General features: G+C 42.0%; 1 protein-coding gene across 3 annotated transcripts in view; it reads left to right on the top strand.

Moving 5' to 3' along the window:
* POLR3E (RNA polymerase III subunit E) overlaps positions 1-22,500 on the top strand; it is an 892,447-nt gene that overhangs the window by 716,350 nt on the left and 153,597 nt on the right. For all 3 annotated transcript variants that reach the window (XM_044089628.1, XM_044089629.1, XM_044089630.1), the window contains one exon: positions 10,804-11,300. In XM_044089628.1, coding sequence (XP_043945563.1) covers positions 10,804-11,300 — 497 coding nt within the window. The remainder of the gene's footprint in view (positions 1-10,803; positions 11,301-22,500) is intronic.

The following is a 22,500-nucleotide window of genomic DNA, read 5'->3' as shown; positions in this document are numbered from 1 at the left end:
GAATAATTCAGCTCAGTGCCAAAAATAATAATAGAATAAAGTCTCAAAATCAAGAACACACTTTAAATATTACTCTAATTAACTTAAGTTAATAGAATAACTGTTGCATCAACATACATTTTTTCTATTGCATCAACATACATTTTTTGGACAACAAGAAGTATAAAACTCTGATGTATTATAGGTTCATGGGTAGGTACTAGGCTGTTGGCCCTAGGGCCTATACAAGCCTAGCCAAAAAGGTACCCTGGCTTTCACCACCCAAGAAAATTATTTTCCTGTGTCCCTGTCAATCAGAACCACAGAAGTCATCCCCAGTTAGATTTTCCTATTATCCATCCAATCATCAAGATTTTTCTTGAAGAGTGCTAATGAGGAGCTCTGACATAGATAGGTAGTCTGTTCCAGAGTATGGGAAGTCTCTGGGACAGGAACCTATCCCTCCAGCATGTTCTGTTTATTGTGGTGACAAGGTTTAGGTCCCTAGAGCGTGTAGCTCGGAGGGATTGGGATTTCTTTAAGTGGAGCATGTCCAACAGCTCTGGATTTGACATAGCTTTGTATGTTAGGCAGAGATCGCCTCTGAGTAGGCGATATGCGACGGAGTAAAGCTGGAGTTTTTTGAGTCGGTCTGTGTAAGGCATCTGTTTGAGGCCAGTAATCCTTTTTGTGAGGTATTTTTGCGGCCTTTCCAGTTGTTGTAGATGTCTTGTGAGGTACGTACCAAAAGGAGCGTTGTACTCTAATGGGTCTAATGAGTGATTAGTAGAGGGGAACAATGACCTCTTTTTTTTCTGGATGAGAAACCTTTTGTGATGAGGTGTGCCACGTAGAAGGATTTCCTGACCACTGTGGCGATGTGATTATCAAAGGAGAGACTACTGTCCACCTGTGTCCCAGGGTCTCTTATCACACTTTCGATGTTAAGTAGACTACCGCCTATGTGGTAGTTCATGGGTACAGAGCTTTTACCAAAGGGGATGACAATGCACTTTTTGGCATTGAGCTTGAGACCATGGCTTTGACACCAGGCATCTGTCTCAGTGAGACCCTTTTGTAGGATGTCGACATCGTTAGGAGTTTCAATTATGGCTCCTAGTTTGCAGTCATCTGCGAATTTAGTTAGCCAAAGACCTTCTGTGTTAGCCTGTACTTCAGAGAAGTAGATACCAAACAGGGGAGGACCCAGGACTGAACCCTGTGGTACTCCACTCATCACTGGTCTGAAGTCTGATTTGGAGTCTGCTACTTTCACAGTGTGGGTTCTTTCAGTAAGCCAGTTGGCAACCCATCTTGTGACATACGGATTTATACCTAGTTTAGTGAGTTTATCTATAATTCCAGAGTGGGGGGTGGTGTTGAACGCCTTGGTGAGATCTAGATAGACTGTGTGAACCCGAACCACCTTACCCTCATCTATGGCTTTGGTGACTAATTCAAAGAATTCTATCAGGTTTAGGAGACGTGATCTGCCTTTTACAAACCCGAACTGTGTGGGGTCCAGAGTTTGGAAATCTCCAATGTCTTTGTTTTATGATTTCCATGATGATACATTCCATAGCCGTGCAGTTCCCGGGATCTGTTGTGGCCCCTCTTTGTGGAGTGGGATAACAGTCATGGTGCGCCATTCAATGGGCACAAAGCCTGAGGTGAGGCTATGATTGAACATGGTACTTGGGTGGGGTGCCAGTTCAATCTGTAGTTCGTGTAGAAGGCAGCCTGGGATGTTGTCGGGTCCCATGGTTGCTGTGTTCTTGGCTTTGGAGAGTGAGGTTTTTACCTGTGCAGCCGTGATTACAGGAACCTTGCATTCTTCCGGTATAAAGATGGGCCCTTTAGGGGGTGACAGGGGGGTAAAGTTAGCACTGAAATTATCTGCCAGGATATTGGCAATATCAGTTGGTTCTGTATATTTAGTGTCATTGTGCTGTAACTCAGAGCAGATCTGAGTGTTGCCATTGAGATTCTTGACATAGCTATAGAATGCTTTGTGGTTGTCTTTAGAATCAGTGGCGATTTTGTTTTCATTACTAGCTTTGGTGGATTTTATGACTGATCTCAGCTTCTTACTGAGGCTGACCCAGGGAGTTCCTCCAGTCATGGGATTTTACTCTTTTTTTTTTTTTTTTTTTTGCAACAGTTTCTTTCTTCTGTTGTAGAGTTTGCTTATGGCAGAAGACCACCAGATTGGCTTCCTTTTTTTGGAGGATAGCATCTTGGTTCTGTTAGGGATAGCACGATCCATGCACTCGCGTAAGTGCTTATAAAACTGCATTTGTGTAGGATTCAGCAGTCGTACCTCTATTGTCCATCTTCATAGGTGTCGTGAAGTTTGCCACTTCTGTCTTAAGTGTGAAGTTGGCTTTGGAGAAATTTTTTACGGTTGTTTTCCTAATGGGGGATTGGAACGGGATGTGGATTTCTAGGTTGATTAGCTTGTGGTCGGATCTGACCAGCGAGGAGCTGACCTCTGGTGTGGAACACTTGTCACCCATGTTGGTGATGACCAGGTCTAGGATATTGCTGCCCCTGGTGGGGGTGTGGATAAGTTGATCCAAGGCGTTGGAATTGATGATTTCCAGAAAACGTTGAGCAAAAGAGTTGGGACACGAGTCGTTTTCCCAGTTAATGGTAGGGTAGTTGAAATCACCCATTATTAGAGTGTTGGGTTGTACCTTAATATTTTCCAGTGTATCAAGAAAAGAGGAGTGGGAATGCTGGGGCATGGTGGGGGGGTCTGTAGCAAGCTACAGTTTGGATTGCGGTTTTGCCCCGAGTTAGTTTAACTTGGATAATCTCGGATGCATTATGCTGAGCAACTAGCTTACAGGTGTGGATATCCTTAATGAATATGGACACGCCTCCACCTTTAGTGTTTCGGTCCGGGTTTGGTGGCTGAAAGGTGTGGTATGAATTATAGCCTGGTAATGCAGGGGTGATTTATTATTTATTGATTTATTGACTGACTGAAATTCTGAATAATTTACCAGCAAATCAGATTTTTTTTTACAAAGGACAGAGCAAATTTATGAGCAAATTCAGGGAAGATCTGGGAAATCAGGGGCAGTGACATATATGCATTACTCCATGATGAGGTAAATAAGTGACATACTGCTGATGCTGTTTGATGACTGCTGAACAGCAGTCACTGACATGGTGCGTCAGTCGATGTTGCACAATGTATTGCTATTTGCTGAAATAAGTACAAGACTGATATTGCTATGGCTTATACTTGTGTGTGTGTGTGTTTGTAAAAAATATCACTGATTTTTATCTGTGGCACGCACCCAGTAATGCTAGGACAGATACGTTATTCTTCTGGGTATCAGTAAAAAAAAATGGTGTTGGCACAATGGGAAGACACTTGTGTATTTAATCATGCTTTATACTGTCAATACTTAAAACATTACAGTAGATTTGTTGACGATGTGTGTATTGTATGGGGGGGATCAGTTACATTATTAACAGAATTTGTTAGATACTTGAATGCCACTACTGATTTTCTGAATTTTGAATGCAGTCATTCTGTTTCTGAGATTGTATTTTTGGATGTTAAGTTAACTAAAGGAACAAATGGAATAGACACAGAGTTATATAGAAAGACATGTTGGAAAAACAACTTACTGCACCGCAGCAGCATGCATCCCAAACATATACACAAAAATATTGCCAAGAACCAAATGTTACGGGCTTCTAGATTAACCACCTAAGAGTCAACCTTTAATAAACAGAAAACTATACTCAAAAAGAATTTTTTAGAAAGGGGGTATAAGGAGACAGAAGTACATGAAGCACTAATTCATGGGGACATCCATAGAGTAGGTAAGGGCACTCCGTTTTTAAGGAGAGAAGATGACAATGATGGTTTGAACATGAAAATCAATCCTCCAGCAGTAAACAGACTGATTATTCCTTATACCAACATTAACAATCAAATTAGGCAGGTTATAGGAGACAATTGGAAACTACTTTTGATGGATGAGAAAATAAAAGATTTAGTTGACACTAGACCAACAATATCTTATAGAAATATGAAGTCCCTAGATAGGAGACTATGTTATGAAAACATCAATAAGGTCAATACTTTATCACACAAGACAGGAACCTTTGCATGTTTAATTTGCAAGCAATGCAAATATATAGCTGCAACCGATAAATTTATACATCCACATACTGGACGTGAATATTTGTTCAAGGGATATGCATGTTGTAAAACTAGAGATGTTATATACCTCGCTCAATGCCAACAATGTACACTCTTCTATGTTGGTAAAACCAACAGGACACTACGTGAGCGAATAAGAGAACACATTTATGCAATTGATAAACAGAATACAACAAATGCCCTAGCAAGACATGCCCTAGACAAAGGATCTTCACATTGTTTTAAGTTTATGGTCCTTGAGACATTAACAAGAACTAATAGGCTAGGTAACATTAAGAGCCATACAGAAGAGATAGAGAACAAATGGATTCTTAGGCTACAAGCCCATTTTTATGGGCTTAACGATAAGATATCCCTCAAACCCTTTCTGGCTAGTAGACCCTTGAACCATTGAGTCCTGTACATTATGTATTTAATAGGCAGCTATACACATACTTTTAATATATGTTTTTATGTGTTTTTAACTTATGAATCAATTCATATGTTCTTATTATATGTGTTTTTACAAGCTTATCATATGTGTTTTTATAAGCTTTGTATAATTTAGTAAGATATTTACATTCAGACTTGTTTGAATTTATAAGCGTCATTAACTACATTAATTACACCTTAATGGTTTTTAATTAATTAAGGTGCAATGCACTATGGTATATAAAGAGATGCATTATTCATATACTTTCAAAGGTCTGAAGAAGCGTTATACTAACGCAAAAGCGCTTACCTGTCTATTTTTATACCTGTTTGTCTTAATAAAGGACAGTCTGTGGAAGATTTGGTGAGATTTATTTGCAGCCTGGTGCACTCTTCACTTTTGGACTATATTTAAAAAAAAATAAAGCTAACAAGTAATTAGATTTCAAAAGTAAGGCATAACATATATCAGAAAGCACTCGGACGCTTATATCTTCTAGGATTCTGGTGGCCCATACTCTCCAGACTGTATAAATGGATATGAGAGGCTCCCTTAATCATCTTTGACTGTGTGGGGGCCCCCACAAAAGCTGTCGCTGGTTGGGGAAAAATTAGGAGAAAAATATTTATTCATTTTCTGATTATGCTCTTTAACATCTGAGCAGGGCTGTGATATGACCCTCTTAGGATAAAGCTGATAGTGGTCACTGCTCTCAACTACACCCACTCTAAAACCAACCCTGCTCAGATATGTGTGTACAGAAAACTACTGTAAGTTATGTGAGGGGGGGCTGGGGATTGTGTGGTTATTACTTTTTTAATTTTCATCACAGTCAAACCTTAGAGGTGTGCACAGGAGGTCAGTGTCGCTTTTGTGTGGCGTAAGGACAGTGTGGTTATTGTTTGTTTTACTTTTCTGACAGACCTCACAGTTGCACAAAAAAGGTTACTACAACTTCTGTAGGGTCAGTGTATAGGAGCGACGAAGTAGACTACGTTACTGTAATCATTTTATTTCACTTTCCTCACAGTCATACATCAAGCATGCATACAGGTAGCTGCCTTTGGGGGTTAGGGGTGAGGAGGCATGCTATGCATATGTATGTCAGCAGTCTCTTTAAGTACATGACTGTGGCAGTTTGTACCTCTGCTTTTATTCCATTCTAGCACCAATGGGGTGTATAGGCAGTGACTGTCTTTTTTGGGGGGGGGTTAGGCAAGCAGTATTCTGGGATAGACCTGTGTATCCTCACAATTAGCTTGTTAGTTTATTATGAACTATTTTATCAGCTTTGAACAGTTAGCCTTGGGAACAACTTAATACTTTCCTTGAAAGACAAAAAAATGTGTGTGAGGGGGTCTGAAACAGTAGGCCTAGGATTCTGTCTCGCCCAAGTCCAGACAGTTACATAGAGTTGTTGTGATGTGTCATTGTTCCAGCTAAATGCCAGTAACTGTGAATGTCCCTTTGTGAGATGGGCCAACGTAGTGTGATACATTGACCTGTTATAATGTAAGGGCATTGTAGCTACAGGTCATACTGTGTGTACTACTCCTAAAAGCTTGCTGCATGAACTAAAAGGTTGCTTAAGAGGTGTGGCAGTGACAGGGTGATACTTGCACTGGAAGTGCCTAGGCTGGTCCCAACTTGACATTTGCTGGGTGCCCCAAAAATGCTAACATCGGCCCTGGATGCTTTATCCTCTGCCTGAATATTAGAGGACTTATTTGGTGATACTCCAGTGGAAAGAAGGAGAATTTCAGATATGAATATAATGAGTTGTTAGATGCACACAAGAGATATAAAGATGTGGTCCAGCGCTTACAGTGACTGAAGCTTTGGTGGATGCATTTATTAATGAAGCTTAGCCAGACTCCCCAACTCACCTCTCCTGGAAAATGGACAGTTTTTACAGGGTTATAATCCTACTGCTTATTGAGTCAGTGCCCATGGATGCCAGCAAGAGGTATACCAAGGCTTCACCCAGCCCACTTCCCATTTTCAGGGAAAGTGTAAAGGACTGGACAAATTTGCAAAGGTTTCCACTTTTGCCAGCTGGGCCTTCAGGGTTTTCAGTTGCCAAACATGCATGTTGAAATAACAAGGAACACTACTGCTTGCCATTGCCTCAGCCTTTAACTCAAAATCCTGAGTGGTATAGTACTTAGCGTTATATACCCTGTCCTTCCCAGGTAGAAAAAGTCTCCATTAAATATGGTGGATGTGTTGCTGCATTTTGCTGGATAGCAGCGTTGGAGTCAGTGGTGAGGAGACATTACTGGTTGAGGACTATTCCCATGCCAGACCATGTTAACATTCAGCTCATTAATGCTGAAGAGGTATTCCTTTTTGGACTCCTTGATGAACAGGTCTGTAAAGCATGGAAGAGAAGGGCAAGATATTACTGTCAGTGAAACTGTATTTCATTCCAGTGCCCCCACAGGTAGCAGAAATTGTCCCATAAAAAGTTGGCCCCCTCCCTAGGTATGGAAGAAAAGAAAACCATAAAAAGGGCTACTACAAGAAAAAAATGGCAAGATCAAAAAGGGAAACGAGGAGGCTTTTAGTCCCCTGAGAAGGGAGCTGCTGTGACCTAATAGAGTTCAACCCTCCTCACCCCTGAAATCCTCTCCAGACCCTGCTGTCAATGGTTTGAGGCTGCCTGTGCATTTTGTATTTTTTTTCCCCATGCTTTCAGAAAAAGAAACTTGGGTCCTGAAAACATTGTCCAGTGCATGCTGGCTGCATTTTGTAAAAAAGTGCAAGATTTAGAGGATTCATCCAGTGTCCAATGAATAAAGACACTTGGTACCACCATTGGCATAAGATCTCTCTTTTGGCAGAGGACCACAACTAGAACAAGGCAAAGTGTTACACTGATGACTATTCCTAGTTCCAAGAAAAGGCTGCCGTTGGAGGCCATACGCATTAATAAAACTTAAGTTCCTGAAGGTTCCATAGTTCAAAATACTAGCCTTTCAGCATCGTCTGTCCCTTCTGTTTTCCTAATCCTTCCTGGTAACATTGAGTTTGAGGGACTTCTACCTCCACATACCCATAGCCAGTCAAAGACAAGCAGTACTTCCGGCTGGAAGCAGTTGGATCCCACTTCCAGTTCATTTTGTTGTCCTTTGGATTATCTGTGGAACCCCAGGTATTTACAAAATGCCTGGCTGTAATAATTGCCTTTTTGCCTAACAAAAGAAGTTCACACCTGTCCATACCTAGGCGATTACCTAATACAGCAGCAACTCAGGAGGAAACTTGGGTAGTGCTACAGTGTATCCTGTAATACTTGAAACCTCTGGATCTCTCTCTCTCTCTGTGTCCCAAAGTCCCATGTCTTTCTCCTAGGAGTATGGCTAGACACTGGGAATCAAAAAGCTTTTTTTCCCTGTGGAAAAAGTGACCTTTCTAAGCCAATACATTCAATCTAAAGCTTAGCTCAAACACATCACAAGAAGGGAGTTAGTAAGGACATTGAAATTCATGGCTTCTTCCATCCTAATGAGGCCTTTAGCCAGAATACATACACAGAAGTTCCAGTCGTACCTGAGGAGCAGGTAGTACCAACAGGTGTAGTACAGTCCAGAGTGCTTCACCCCCCCCCTTCTATCTCTGTATTAAAGAAGCATTGTGGTGGGCATAATAAATGAGCATAAACCCGGGAGTCTGATTCAAAATGGATCTGGGCATTCAGACACTAACCATGGATTTCTCAGACACATCCTGGTGGAGGGACACACTGGGTCTGGCAGTCCAGGTGGATCATGACAGATTACAAAAAAAATGTAAGTTAATGTGAAGGAAATTATGGCAGTGATTCTGGATATCGCTGTATAGAGACAGATTTGGAAACATGGGATTTTGCATGTTCTCAGACACTCCTACAGTGTAGTAGTACATCAACAGTCTAGCCAAAAAAGCTAGGTTTCTGGCCTAAGAACTAAGTATAATTCACAGAGCATCCTGCTTTCCATTCTGGGGACAAACATTCTAACAGATCACCTGAGCAAATAAAAATGGATCCTCACAAATAGAAGTTGAACAGGGATGTTTTTGTGGACACAGGTGGAGGGTGCCAGCAACAGAATTTTTTACCTCTCTAAAAAAAAAATACAGATGGTTAAAAAAATTTTCCTAAGGACAATTCCAAAGTCCCAGACAACAGATGCCTTCACAACCAGCTGGGAAAATAACATCATGTAAGTGTATATAAATAAAAAAGGAACAGATGAGTTAATAGAGGTCCACAGTGGCAGTTTTAACCTCCATTACCATTCTTGCTCCCTGTCTAACAGTCCATTGAACACTGTCCCAGTAAAAGCCTAATTGTCTTTTCTTTGGTTTTTCTGCTAGAAGCCATGACTTACAGGCTTCCAGAGTCTGGAGAGAGAGGGAGCCTTTGGTGCTGAGGATTATGGGTAAAGGGGCTAGGCTCGGCAAGGAAAATATTATGGGCTGAGATGAGTAAATACCTGTTGGTAAGTACAGCGAATGCATCATTTTCATGTTTTAATAACATCTCTTCTGTCAAAGTTCAGACTTACAGGCCCTTGAGTAAAGAACATTTTCTCATCTTCCACAGGGACAGACTCACAAGGGTGCTTCTCACTAACCCGCCCCTCTTTTAAGTATCCTTGCATCAAACTACTCATTGTCCTTTTTTGTGCCTTAAGCCCTGAAACAGAAAAGAAAGATTCTTGCATTTCCTAGATGTGCATGAGCTGTTTTCTGAAGAATACAGCATAGAAAAGGAAACCCAACCAGTTGTGTGTGCCTGTTTATATAAGTAAGAAGGGCAGATTTGTTTCTAAGCAGTTTCTAAATTGGTGGCTTATTCCATCCCTGTGTACTATTCATACTATAGCAAAGACTATCCCAGGACAGATGAGGTTGCCATTCTACTAGCATTACCATTGCGTTCCTAAGAGGAGTCAGCAGCCAATGCATTTTGGAAGCAGCTTCCTGATTGTGATAGCATCTTTATAAAACACTATAGCGTGGATATTTCTTTAATTTCAAGGGTTGGTTTTGCCAAAACCATCTTGTGTGGGTCCTTTTGCAACCTTCTCCTTCTTAGTTCCAGCTTCCCTAAGGTTCCTTAGTTTTGGGAACCTTTCCAAGACTATATCAGTACTGCAAGAGTGAATAATCACTGAACATAGAACAGCTCTATTAAGATTTTTCCATAGTTGTAGGTGCTAGAGTATGTTCACTGTTTCAGTAATGTTTGCATTTCTCTCTCCTTTCCTGGTATGTCTTTGGGGTTGGGATGGGTGACCTGGATACTCGCCCATTCTTACTCCTATCCTTGGTCTCAATTTTACGAGACAATTTCTCCCTGATTCTCTTTTTATCTAGAGAGATACCTTCGTGTAGGTACTTTCTGTTTGAGCATTCTAGTCAGGGCTCCAGTTTATACGGGAACCTGTTTGTGTTGTGGTCTCAAACCTCACCACAAGGAGAAACAAGGACAAGAAAGAACCAAAGATGATGTAGGTGGATATCCATCTTGCCACTGACTTGCTGAAATCCAGATAGGAAGCCCGCCACCTGATCAGGAAGGGGAAAGCATGCAAAGGTCTGGAAGTTGGGTAGAATGTGTGGCCACAGTAGATCTCCCTAGAAATAATTTTTAATGCTAAAGTGTACATACTTGAGCATTTGTATTTATGGTAAGTTCCTAACACAGTTGTACTTTCTTGAATTACTTCAGAATCTATCTGGCTGTTAAGTGAGGTCCAGCACCTCTGTGTTCTTATTGGCATAAATGGGTAAATCCATGTTTTACTTCCTAAACTCTAAAACACCTTCAGAACTTCTAACAGTGAAAGTGTCAGCATTCTCTTACCCCACCACTGTATTTTTCCATAGTGTTTGCCTTTGCATTGCATTAACTGTTACAGTGAATAATTGTCATTTGTAATTGTGAATGAGTCTTATAATTATATAGGCACTAGATTTTGTACTCAGTGCCCTTCTTTAAAGTCAATATATATGTACTGTTTTTTACAGCAAATAGTCTGTACTACCTTCTCCTGTATCATCACAGCACAGTCGCCCACTTTCTTTGCAAATACTGTGTTTTATACCGTAATTTTGCACCATGTTCGCCCCTTTTCTATATGTGTTTGTCAGGCCCATGTTCTGCAGCTTAACAGGTCAAGTACTGTGGGAGTAATTTCTTAATTTAATGTTCTTCTTTCTTAACGTATCACTACAGCTACACCCGTGATCATCTCTGGAGAGCAAAGGGTTCAGGTGGCTAAAGAAAAAGCGAAGGAAAAGTTTGGAGTATTGGACAAGCCTTCCCAAAGAACAGTTGAGAAACCAAATCCTTCTACTACCACAATGGATATAGCAAATGTCAGAATTAAAGAGGAGCCCATCAGTGATGATGAGACTGAACCTATGGATGTATCACAGTGTGACAGTATAAACAATGGGTTGTTTAATGGCATGCATGTAGATGAAAACTCCACAGATTCTTTAAGTAGCTCTTTGAATAGGCCTAAGACAGATGCTGTTGCACAGGAGCTCAAGGGTTTTCTGAACACAACTTTTAAGAAGCATGGAGTGCTGACGCTAAGTGAACTCAAACGACTTTTTAATCTGCACTTAGCCAGTTTGCCCCCAGGACACCTATTGTTCAGTGATGTGTCTGATAAAGTTTTACAGGAAACTGTTTTGGACTGTGGCTGTAAACAGATTTTGGTGCCTGTAAGTATATACTTTTTATTTGTTTTGCACAAGGACTAGCAAGTTGGAAAATGAATGGGTAAATACTTTAGTGCAATTATACAATGATTTTCTCTTCAAATGTTTGCTGCATTGATGTACCAGTTAGACTTTTAAGAACATCAGTGGCACAGCCCTTTAGAATTGTGCTGTGTGGTTATAGCATTTCTATGAAGAGAAGCACATTTCCTTATATTGCAGTTTGCAGTTTGCATAATCTCACAGGTTTAGAAGTATGCTGTTTCTGTGGTGAACTTGGCAAACTTGTCCATTGTTTCTCACTGTTACGATGTTACTCTGCTTTAACCGTTGTGTTCAAGAAACCAGGAATGCATACTGCATCTTATAAAATTGTCTTGTTACCTTTATCATATACATTATATTTATCCCGCCCCCCTCCATATGCCTGTCACTTGACCCTGAGCACGTCAGAACTTTTGCCCTAACCTCTGGTCATCAATTTCATATTTCAACTAACCACATCTGATTTTACTGCATTAAACCAAGCTCTTTCCTGCAGCTGGACGATGCATACTGTGCTCTGTCCAGTGAACTTAATTGGATATCATTGTTTAAAGCCTGTCCTTTTAATTTAGTCCATATGTGAGTGATTCAGTTTAGTTCTGTGGTGTTATCTTTAAGTATTTTGACTTATCTATGGCAATCAGTTGAGTTCACATAGTGGGTTCATTGTTAGTAGAAAATGACCATAGACATGCATGATATTTTCATGGTTGCATCTTTTTCTTGGCGTGGTATAACACCAGAATTGTTGATATGTTTTCCTTCAGTGTCACCCATCTTTAAAAGGTATGAATGTCTTAAAAGATGTGGCATTGTACTGGGTATTGCTGAAACTCTTCCTTAAATCACAGTTGCAGTATTCTAAACTTTTAGGTTATCTTCCCAAATAACTTGGGTGTCCAATTTGGGGTACCAAAGCAAAAATCTTCCATAGAGCCATATGTCCGATGTATGTCCTAAGCCTGTGTATTAAGGGTACATAAGCAGAAGCATGAGCATAAAACCACAGATTATCTCATCATCAGTTCAAACTTGGGTCATACACCAGCCGGTCTGTTCTGCACATGGTCAGTAACTTTCACTGGTTTAGATAGGTGCCCTGTTGGGCAACCTTCCGTGTTTTTTGTTGATAGTCATAATGCGTGTTATTCTGATAGATATCAGCTAAGAGGGGAAAGTGGGATTATAGTAGGCACAGTCCCTACAAGGATCTCCATTCCCCTTGTCTTTTCTGTTTTGGAGCAGTTTTTGCCAGTCCTTTGTACCTAAAACTTCAGTACATAACTTTCATCTCTTAACACTTACTTGGATAACCCAGTGCCTTAAGCTTCTTGCCCAGACAAAGATGGCGGATCATTCCACAACTGACATTCTGCCTTTCCCAAAGAAGTTCGAGGCCTAGGCCCGACATGCTTTCTCAGTCAGACTCTGACTTAAGCCACCATCTTTTGCCTACTCTGCTCCTACTCTTAATAACCCACAAAAGAAACATCTAGAATCATCCTCCGAGGAAGATGAGGCAGAATCTGATTATAATGAACACTCTGTTGCCTACTCTTCTCAGACCCACTTTCCAAACCAAGTGGCCTCTGATATTGAAAACTCCCTTTGTCCTGATCCTCCTGTAGAACAGAAACTACAGACCCAGAAGTCTCACTAGTCTCATATGGAAAGCCATGGAAAGAAGTATCATTGAAATGACCAATAATAACAAAAGAAACCTCCAGACACTTGGCCCAACCCAGTTTAGTTTTGTCAAGGACAGGTCATGCCTACTTAATGTGGTGTACAACTTTGAGAAGGTCACCAAAGCAATTGATAAGGACAAAATTGTTCACATTGCTTACCTTAACTTGACCAAGGCATTTGACAAAACACCCCACTTGAGCATTGTTGACAAACTCAAAAGTTTGGGTACAAACCCCTGTGTCCCTGATGCATAGCCGGTTGGCTCACAGACATGACCCAGGAAGTTAGAATTGGGGAGCTCACCTCTGTAAAGAGGCCAGTCACAAGTGGTGTCCCTCAGGGATCGTTCCTTGGATCACTTCTTTTTAGCATTTACATCTCTGAAGTCAAGGCCAATGTCAGGGGCCTCTGATTGACCAAATTTCAGACAATGGCAAATTAGGTGCGGTGATAGAATCCTTCTCCAACACTGTTCTCCAAGAAGGGCTGACATAGACTAATAACTTGTGTCAGAGCCATGGACTAAAACTAAATGCCAAGAAATGCATAATAGTAACCTTCAGGAAGTCATCCACCCTGGCAACTGTCATTGGCAGTACACCTCTAAGAGTCGACTCAGTAAGCCAGGGACTTTGGGACATGCATAGACAGTATTCTACCCTTTGACCATCACTTGTCTACAGTGATGAGGAAACTGTTCTATGTTATGAAACTTATAAACAAAAGAATGGCATCTAGGGCCAAGGAAGTCATTGTCCCACTGTATTCAGCAATCAGATCTGTCATTGAGTACAGTGCCCTCTTTGGTATGTACTTAATCAGGCATATCCAACAATTGAAATATCCACAGAGGTTCCTCACTAAAAGAATACAGGGCATAAGTAACATGTCTTGTGCAGACCACCTCAAAGCCCTTTCGCTGTATTCAGTCTCTTGCAAGCTGTTGAGAGGGAGAGCTATGCCTGGCATATAAGGCATTGTCAGACCCCACCTTGGTGGACCTGCTGCATATCTGCAAAACGGGCAGCACCAGAATTGCCTGTTCTAAAGACTTAAAACCTTGCCTGTGATGTAAACAGTACCTGCTGGAGAGACAGATAAGTTATCCCAGAGACTACCCCTTCTCTGGAACAAGCTCCCCATCCATGTGAAGCAGAGTTCCTCCCCAACCTACTTCAAGTGTAACTTGGACAATTGGATTAAGAACAGAAAATTTTTCCCTGGTTTGGAGCCTATGTCTCGAATGGACACAGGCAGCTGGTAAATGGATCAACCCGGTCCCTGCTTACACTTATCAAGGGTACCAGAAGTTGTCCGAGATTTGGTTTGCATGGCCAGGCTTATAAAAGCCCTAGTGGTCATTAGCCTAGTACATACATGTGAACCTATGAAGTGGAAGCTTCTTTGGGAGAAATAATTTTTAACATAATAAAGCAATTTGAATGTGAATCGGAGCAAATTTCAGATGTGCAAAAAAAGATAGTATAACATGTTGGAGGTAGGCACTTCTGCACCTGCTCCATTCCCTTTTGACTTAAAGCCCTTTTTGGATACCTTTGCCTCTACTTTCCCTGTTCCTGACTTTCATCCACCTGTCTTTAAAAGGCCTGATAGATTTTACAACATTCCTGATGATCTAAAGTTTCTGTACAAGATTGCTGTGATGAATCCTCCTGCTTTTTTTATTTTTCCCCTCAATCTCCATGGATAAGTCCTCGAAACGTCTACCTAATGCTAATGCCCTTCCTCTGATAAAGAAGAGGGCAATGGATAGACTGGGGGAAAATGGTTCCACTCTTGCTTTGAGCCCTGCGCTATCAGACACAAATGACTAAATATTTACTGTACATTTTGGAAAATTTAAATACCTTGACCTATATGGGAGGGGCAGGCATTAAGCAGCAAGCCCTATCCAAAGTGGCTGAGGCTTCGCAACATTGCTAGACATCACATTGAATGCAGTTATGAAGCAGTGGTAGCATCATCCAGAGCACTGTCTGCATATGGTCTTTTAGTAGATATATGCATGGCTTCACTCTAAGCCACTACCTGAGAACATCATAGCCAAGCTGCTAGATTCTCCTTTGAATAGGAATCTTTTGTTTTGCCAACTAGTTTAAATCTTTACAGGAACAAGAGAAAATTATGAAGGATTGCAGACAAATCTTCTTTACTTCAGTGCCCAGATGTCAAAGAAACAATCCTGCCAAACCCACCTCCTTCTCTCGCAGAGAACTTAGACCCCCCCCCCAATAAGGTCAAGAAAATGCCTAAGATGAGAATTCAAGATAAACTAGACAAGTACTCAGTCTGTGAGGCCTATCTACCCAGACAAGTCACCTTGTCTACCTTTTCCCCCCTCTCTTGTCTTGTGTCATCTATCGGGCATTGGCAGTTCATAACCACAGACAAATGGGTCCTTTCAGTTGTTCAACATGACTATAAAATGACTTTGAGGGGAATGCCTTTGAATGAGGGGATTTCCTTCCACCTCCCAACCAGGTAAAGCTCCTGCTTCCCATCAATCAAGCCTTGTTCAACCAAGTCACAGTAGAATATGTGCCAAAACAGCACTTGAGAAGAGGATTCCATTCCAGACATTTTCTTGTACCAACAAAAGAAGAATGGAAACCTATGCTGAATTTATCCCTTTTCAACATCTTCCTCAAGGTCTCCTCATTCAAGATGCTGCCATCCAGACTCTTCTGCCCTTCATCCTTCTGCAGGCTTTTCTGGTTTCCTTAGATCTAAAGAATACCTGTCTTCACATTCTGATCTACACTTTCTTCAGGAACTTTTTTGAGACTTTCTGCAGCCACAAAGGTTTTCACAAAATGACTAACATCAGTCATAGCCTTTTGCAAGACTTGGGGAATTCAGTTATTCCCATACTTAGGCAACCTGTGAATACAGACACCCTCTCAGCAGAGTTTTTTTTTTTTTTTTTACTTCATCTGTATTTCACAGTGTCACTCGTCCAGAGTCTGGGGTTTAGAATCAGCTTAAAGTCCACAGTGGTGCTCACGCAAGGCATGGTTTTCTTGGACTGCAGATTAGACACAAAATTCATGTAGGCCTTTTTACCCTTAGACAAGGTACAGAGTCTCTCTTACCTCTTGAGATTTATACTGCAAGAGAACATCTCAGGACACTGGGCTTTTGTTATCATAACCATACCCATGGTCACCTTTTCCGGGCCCCATATGAGAATAATTCAGTGGCTGATGAACAGGTTGCTCTTACTAGACATAGTCCACAAATTGGGGTATCCCACAGATGTAGTATTTATTTGCCTCCATCCACAACAAGCAACCAGTTCACTTTTGCTCCAGAACAACTTATCTTCAGGCATGGAGAATGGATGCCATGTCCTTTCCCTGGAAAAGGAGGTCCCATTAATGCCCTCCATTTTCCATTTCTTCCCAAGGTCTTGCTAAGATACAGAGAGGCAAACCAAAGATCTTATTATTGATTCATTTTTGGCCAAAGGCATCATTGGTTCCTCCTTCTGTATCTCCTAGCCAGGGGTCATCACCACAAGCTACCTCAGGGAGTGGACTTGCTCGCACAGCACAAGGGCTCACTTCTTCACTCCAACCTTTCATCTCTAAACCTAACAGTCTGGATGATGGGATTCTGATGCCTTTCAGACACCAGTTTTTAAGGACACATTGCAGGATATTAATGGGGCAAGGAAATATGCTTCTAGGAAATCTTATTTCTCCAAAATGAAAAAGATATTTGATTTGGTGCTATGCTAATGCACAGCACTCATACAGGAGCCCTCATTATCCTGTCTTATTTGTGTGAGCTATTAAAAGTTAGTCTGGCATACTCTTTCATCAAGGCACATTTTCGGTCATTTTTGCATGCTTACCTCTAGACCCTCCTGTCCTTTCCAGGCTAGAAGTAAATATTTCTAAAAGGTGTGTTCCACCTAAAACCACCTGGGAATGCTACTCTGCCTTCCTGGGTCTTTAACTTTGTTCTTGGAAAAACTTGCTCTCCCCCTTTTGACTCATCAGCTTCTGCCTCTCTCATGTTCTGTATTTGAAAAAACATCCTTCTGGTAGCCCTTGATTCAACTACAAGAGTATCTGAACTTCAAGCCCTGATGGCAACTCCTCCCTTCCTTTTTCTCCATATGGACAGAGCGTCTTTGAGGGCCAATCCTCATTTGTGCCTAAAGTGATCAGTGAACTGTCCCTCAGTCAGGCCATCAGCTTCCCTACTTCCTTCCCTAATCTGCACAATAAACCGGCAACTCAGATTCTACTTTGACAAGAGAAGCAGTCCACAACACTGACCAGCTGTTTCTTTCCAAGAAGACCGCTGGGCAAACCAGTTTCAAAACTATTGCTAACTGGATTTTTAAATCAATTTCCTTTTGTTACACTCACCATGGAAAATGCTTGCCTTCAGTAAAAGCAACACACTACCTAGAGCAGTAGCCTTATCTGAAGCCTTTTACAATGAGGTAGACTGTGGAGCCATCTTTGAAGCAGCAACTTGGTCTTCCGTACATATCTTTATTAAACATTGCAAGATGCTTTCTGTAGATCCAGAACTGCCTTTACCCAAATGAGTTCTCCCTGGAATAGTTGACAGGTCTCCTATGTCTCATCCAGCCTCCCTCAGCACTCACTAAGCTTTAGGAATCACTTAACAGTCTAGAATAGTGCAACAGTGATCTAAGAAAGGAATATTGCAGTTGTGTAAGAACTTACCATAACAGTAATGTCCTTCGTAATCACTCTTACAGTATTCATTTCCAAACTGCCTGTCTCCTTTATCTACCTTTTCTTATCCTCTTCTCTTGTACTAAGGAGGAGCCACTTTCTGTTTTTACCCCTTCTAGCTAACCATTACTTTTTATTATCCTCTGGCATCTGCAGGATTCTTGGCTTATGCTCATATGTCTGCTTATGTACTCTTACGTCCACGATCTTGGATCATAAATCTGGCATATGGCTCTAACAAAGTTTCTGCCTTTGATACCCGGGCCAGATTTCCAGGTTTTTTGGTGAGATAACCCAACAGGTTGGGGTACTACAACAGTGATCTGTGGGACTTCTGATGTTATGGTAAGTTCTTAATTATACTGTACTTGGGTTTGTGCACAAGATTCTGTGAGTAGGAAGCAACTTCTCTACAAATTTTAATTTTGTGTATATCCAGTGTAGGAGGTAGTTTACATCCAAGTTTAGCAGCTTCATGTTTGATGAGTTGGTTAGATATCAAGACTGTTGTATCCACTACAACAGGGCTCATAAGCCAGGTGCATTTCTTGAATATCCGTTTTCATTCGGTCTACACTTTCTTCTACATCATCTCTCTTGCATAGCTTTACATCAATAGCAAAAAGACAAATGTTCAAGACATTCTGCATTGTTACTTAGGTCAGCCACTTATAGTGCATTTCATAAGTGACAATGCAGAATGTCTTAGGTCAGCCCCTTTTAATGTATTTTGTAAGATTTTCTGCAGTCACATAAAGTACATTGAGAGGGGCTTACCACAGTCCAGACCCTTATACAGCACTGTGCTGGTCACCCGCTTCTGATTTAAAGACACTCGTGCTGTGTCCCTTTGTTTTTATAGACTAGCCATTGTTTGTTATCTTTGCAATCATTTAAAAAAAAAAAAAACTACAGATCTGTGACTGGTTGCTTAGTATGGTGCAACATCAGAAGCTTTTCAAAATTTTATTTTACAGCCTTATAGAATGTGAAGATGTTCTTCATCTCACATTGCTGCAGTCCTAACACTTGGGTAGTCCGCTGTCCCTCATTCGGCCCGAATATCAGAGTATAAGGCTGACGTCGGTCAGGGTGCATTTGACTGACATCAGAACGTCAGGGTACAAATGCGCATGACCGACGTCATATCCTCAGTCTTTTTTGCCGCATGGTCCGATGCAGAAGCAGTGTTGCAAGTGCCGTTCGGCGTTCTGAAATTTTTCGAATTCGGAGTTTCAGACCGAAGTCAGAGTTGGTTAAGTACCCCGTTGGGGAATATTTTGGTTTTTTCTTGCCTCAGTGGTTTACCGGATGCCAGAAAAAGTGAATAACTGTATTTCTTGTGGGAAACAGATACCGCATAGAGATTATCATAATTTGTGTATACCTTGTTTAGGACCTGAGCACGACGTTGTTGGATGCCGCTTTTGTGCTAGGTTTAATAAACGCACTATAAAGCGGAGGTTGGATTGTGCAAGGTTGGTCTTTGGGAAGTGGTGCAATTACAAAATGCCGTCGGATGCTCCGACGCCGGCTTCCTCAAAGAAGCGCAAGGACAAGGCAGTTAAACCTAGGTTAGAGGAGTCGTCCGAACTGGACGCCGGTTCTTTAGAGGTGTCAGTGGAACCGGTGGTTCCGACGGAGGCCTCTCTGGAGATCCAGGGAGAAACTTTGATTTTACAGGATGTGGCCTCCCAGGAGGCAGGGCAGGCTGTAGGGGCTTCTCAAGTAACTGTACTCCCCTCCCTTCCTAAGGGGTCTAGGCCCTCTCTTTCTGCTTCCAAGGCTTCTCCTAGAGGCAGGTCTAGTTTAGCTTCGGTGGGTGTCACTCCCAGTTCTTCAGGTGCTGTGCCCAAGAAGCACATGCTCAAAATGGCAGAGGATTTAATTACTTTAATTAGAGGCTCTATGCCCCCTCCTGATAAGAGGCCTAGGATGGAACCTGTGTTGGGGGATTATGAGCAGGCTTCGGATGTGTCTGAGTCTTCGGCTGAAGACTTGCAGGAGTATTCTCATTATTCTGATTCTGATGTGGATGATTCTACTCCTTCTGCTTCTCCTCCTGAGGATTTTTCATTTTCAGAGACCCTTCACTCCATGAGAGAGCATTTTAAATGGGAAGGTCAGGATTTCTCTGATTCCAGGAAAAGGCTTAGGGAATTTTTGTTTTTACCCCAGCATAGGCCTTTAGCTATTCCTCCTGTTCTGAATGTGGTGGAAGATGTGTTTGCGGAGGCTTCTCTTAATCCTGATTCTTTGCCTCCTGCTCCTGTTAAACCGGATAGGTATTACAGGGTGCCTGAAGCTCATAAGTATCTTTAAGAGTCCTAGGGCAGACCCAGAAACTGTTAGCCAGGGGCCTAAGGGTGTTAAGGCTTCTGTTGTCAAGAATCCGGTTCCTGCAGATAAAGAGGCCAGGGCCTTGGATAGATGGGGAAAGAAAGTTTATACTTCTTCCACTCTAGCCATGGGAGCTTTGAATTGCCAGTTTCACATGTTGAAATATCAAAATTATCTCCTTTCTCAGTTGAAATCTAAGGTTGATGCCCTGGCGGAAGGTATTGACTGTAAAGAGTTACAAGATTTAGTGCATGTTTCTGAGCAGGTGGGTAAGCATTCTTTGCATTGTGGTTTTGATGCTGTACAGGCCTCGTCTAGGGTGGCTGCCACTGGGTCAGTTCTTCGCAGGCATGCCTGGCTGAGGGATCAAAATTTATCTGACCATGTTAAAACTAGGATTTTGGATGCCCCTTTGCAATCTGATGTCTTGTTTGGTTCTCCTGTTGAGGCAGTTTTAAAGAAAATGGAAGATAAGGCTAAGTCTATGCAGACTGTTAAAGATTTTTTGCAGGTTCAGCCTCCAAAGTTTAGTAGAAATTGGCCTACTAAAGGGTGGACGTATCCTTCTTATGATTCCCAGTCTAGGGGTAGATCTAGACGTGGCAGGGGCAGAGGTCAGGGCTCTTTCAGGCCCAGAACAGGGAGTTCTCCTGCACAGTCTTCGATTGAGGGCAGGGGTCAGTCCTTTCGTAAACAGACCCAATGACCTACCTATTCAGCTGCCAGAACCTTCTCGCCTGGCAGCACCTTTGGGAGGAAGGTTGGCACTTTTCAAAGAAAATTGGAGTTTGATTACCCAAGACAAATGGGTACTGGATATCATACATCACGGTTACAGGTTTTATTTCCATACCTTGCCTCCTTTCAAAGGCATGCCAGACATTCCTCCTCAACAAAGAATAGAGGCTCACAAGCAAATTTCACTGCTACTCCAAATAGGGGCCATACAGCCGGTTCCTTTGCCAGAAAGGGGCCTAGGATTTTATTCTCACCTGTTCCTAGTCCCAAAGAAGGGGAACACGTGGAGACCAATTTTGGATTTGTCTACCCTCAACACTTATCTGGACATTCCCAAGTTCAAAATGTTGACGTTGCAGCAGCTTTTACCTCTGCTGGGCAAAGATCATTGGATGGTAACTTTGGATCTCAAGGAGGCTTACCTTCATGTTCCTATCAGACTAAGTTGCAGGAAGTATCTGCGTTTTCGAGCTGGGACTTCTCACTATCAGTTCTCTGCATTGCCCTTTGGCTTATCTACTGCGCCCAGAGTGTTCACGAAAGTTCTGGCTCCAGTGATAGCTTTCTTCAGGCTAAAAGGAATACAGATCTATCCTTATTTGGACGACTGCCTGATTCTGGCTCAAGGAAGGGAAGAGCTTCTTCATCATTTGGAATATGTGATAGCAGTGCTAAGATGCCTGGGGTATTCTGTGAACGAAATAAAGTCCAGTCTAGTACCCTCTCAAGACATGTGCTTTCTGGGTGTGAGACTGAATACAGCATCCCAGATGGCCTTTTTAACCCCGGACAAACAAGAGAGTCTATCCCTTTACTTCCATCAGCTATCTCATCAGTCCGGGCTGACTGCAAGGACAGTCCTTCAAGCCTTAGGGTTCATGGCATCTTGTATTCTGGTGCTTCCCAATGCCAAACTGCATATGAGGAAGCTACAATGGTATCTCAAAAATGTATGGACACAGCACTGCCAGGATCTGGACACTGTCATTCAAATAATACCTTGCATTCAAACGGAATTTTTGTGGTGGGCTCAGGAATGTCACCTAAACAAGGGACTCTCTGTGACCCGGCCAGAGGCGAGTCAGATTTTAACGACAGATGCCTCAGACATAGCTTGGGGAGCTCATCTGAATGGAAAGTGGATACAAGACAAGTGGCCTGCCAGACTACAACATCTACATATCAACATGAAGGAGATGTTAGCAGTCCAGTTTGCATTAATAGCTTTCAAGGATTTACTTCTTCCAGGGCAGGTGTTGATTCTAACAGACAACACAACTGTCATGTGGTACATCAACAAGCAAGGGGGAACACATTCTTATCCTCTATGCAGGCAAGCAATGATTTTGTGGGAGACTGCTCTCAGTTTACAACTAAGTCTTCAGGCAAGGTTTCTGCCGGGAGCACAGAACTCCTTAGCAGATGTGTTAAGCAGACAAATCATGGATCCCCACGAGTGGAAACTGGATCTTCATGTATTTCAGAAATTGACAGTGTCCTGGGGAACTCCAGACATAGATCTGTTCGCTTCTCCACTAAACAACCAGCTGCCAAAGTTTTGCACAAAGCGGTTTCATCACACAGCTTGGAAAGTGGATGCTCTTTCTTTCAGTTGGAAAAATCTTCATGTGTATGCCTTTCCACCTCTGCCT

The sequence above is a fragment of the Protopterus annectens genome, chromosome 12.part0 (genome assembly GCF_019279795.1).
Source record: "Protopterus annectens isolate FY-2018-M chromosome 12.part0, PAN1.0, whole genome shotgun sequence".
Lineage (NCBI taxonomy): Eukaryota > Metazoa > Chordata > Ceratodontiformes > Protopteridae > Protopterus > Protopterus annectens.
The sequence above is the reverse complement of the archived record's forward strand: the minus strand, read 5'-3'. Positions and strand labels throughout refer to the sequence as shown.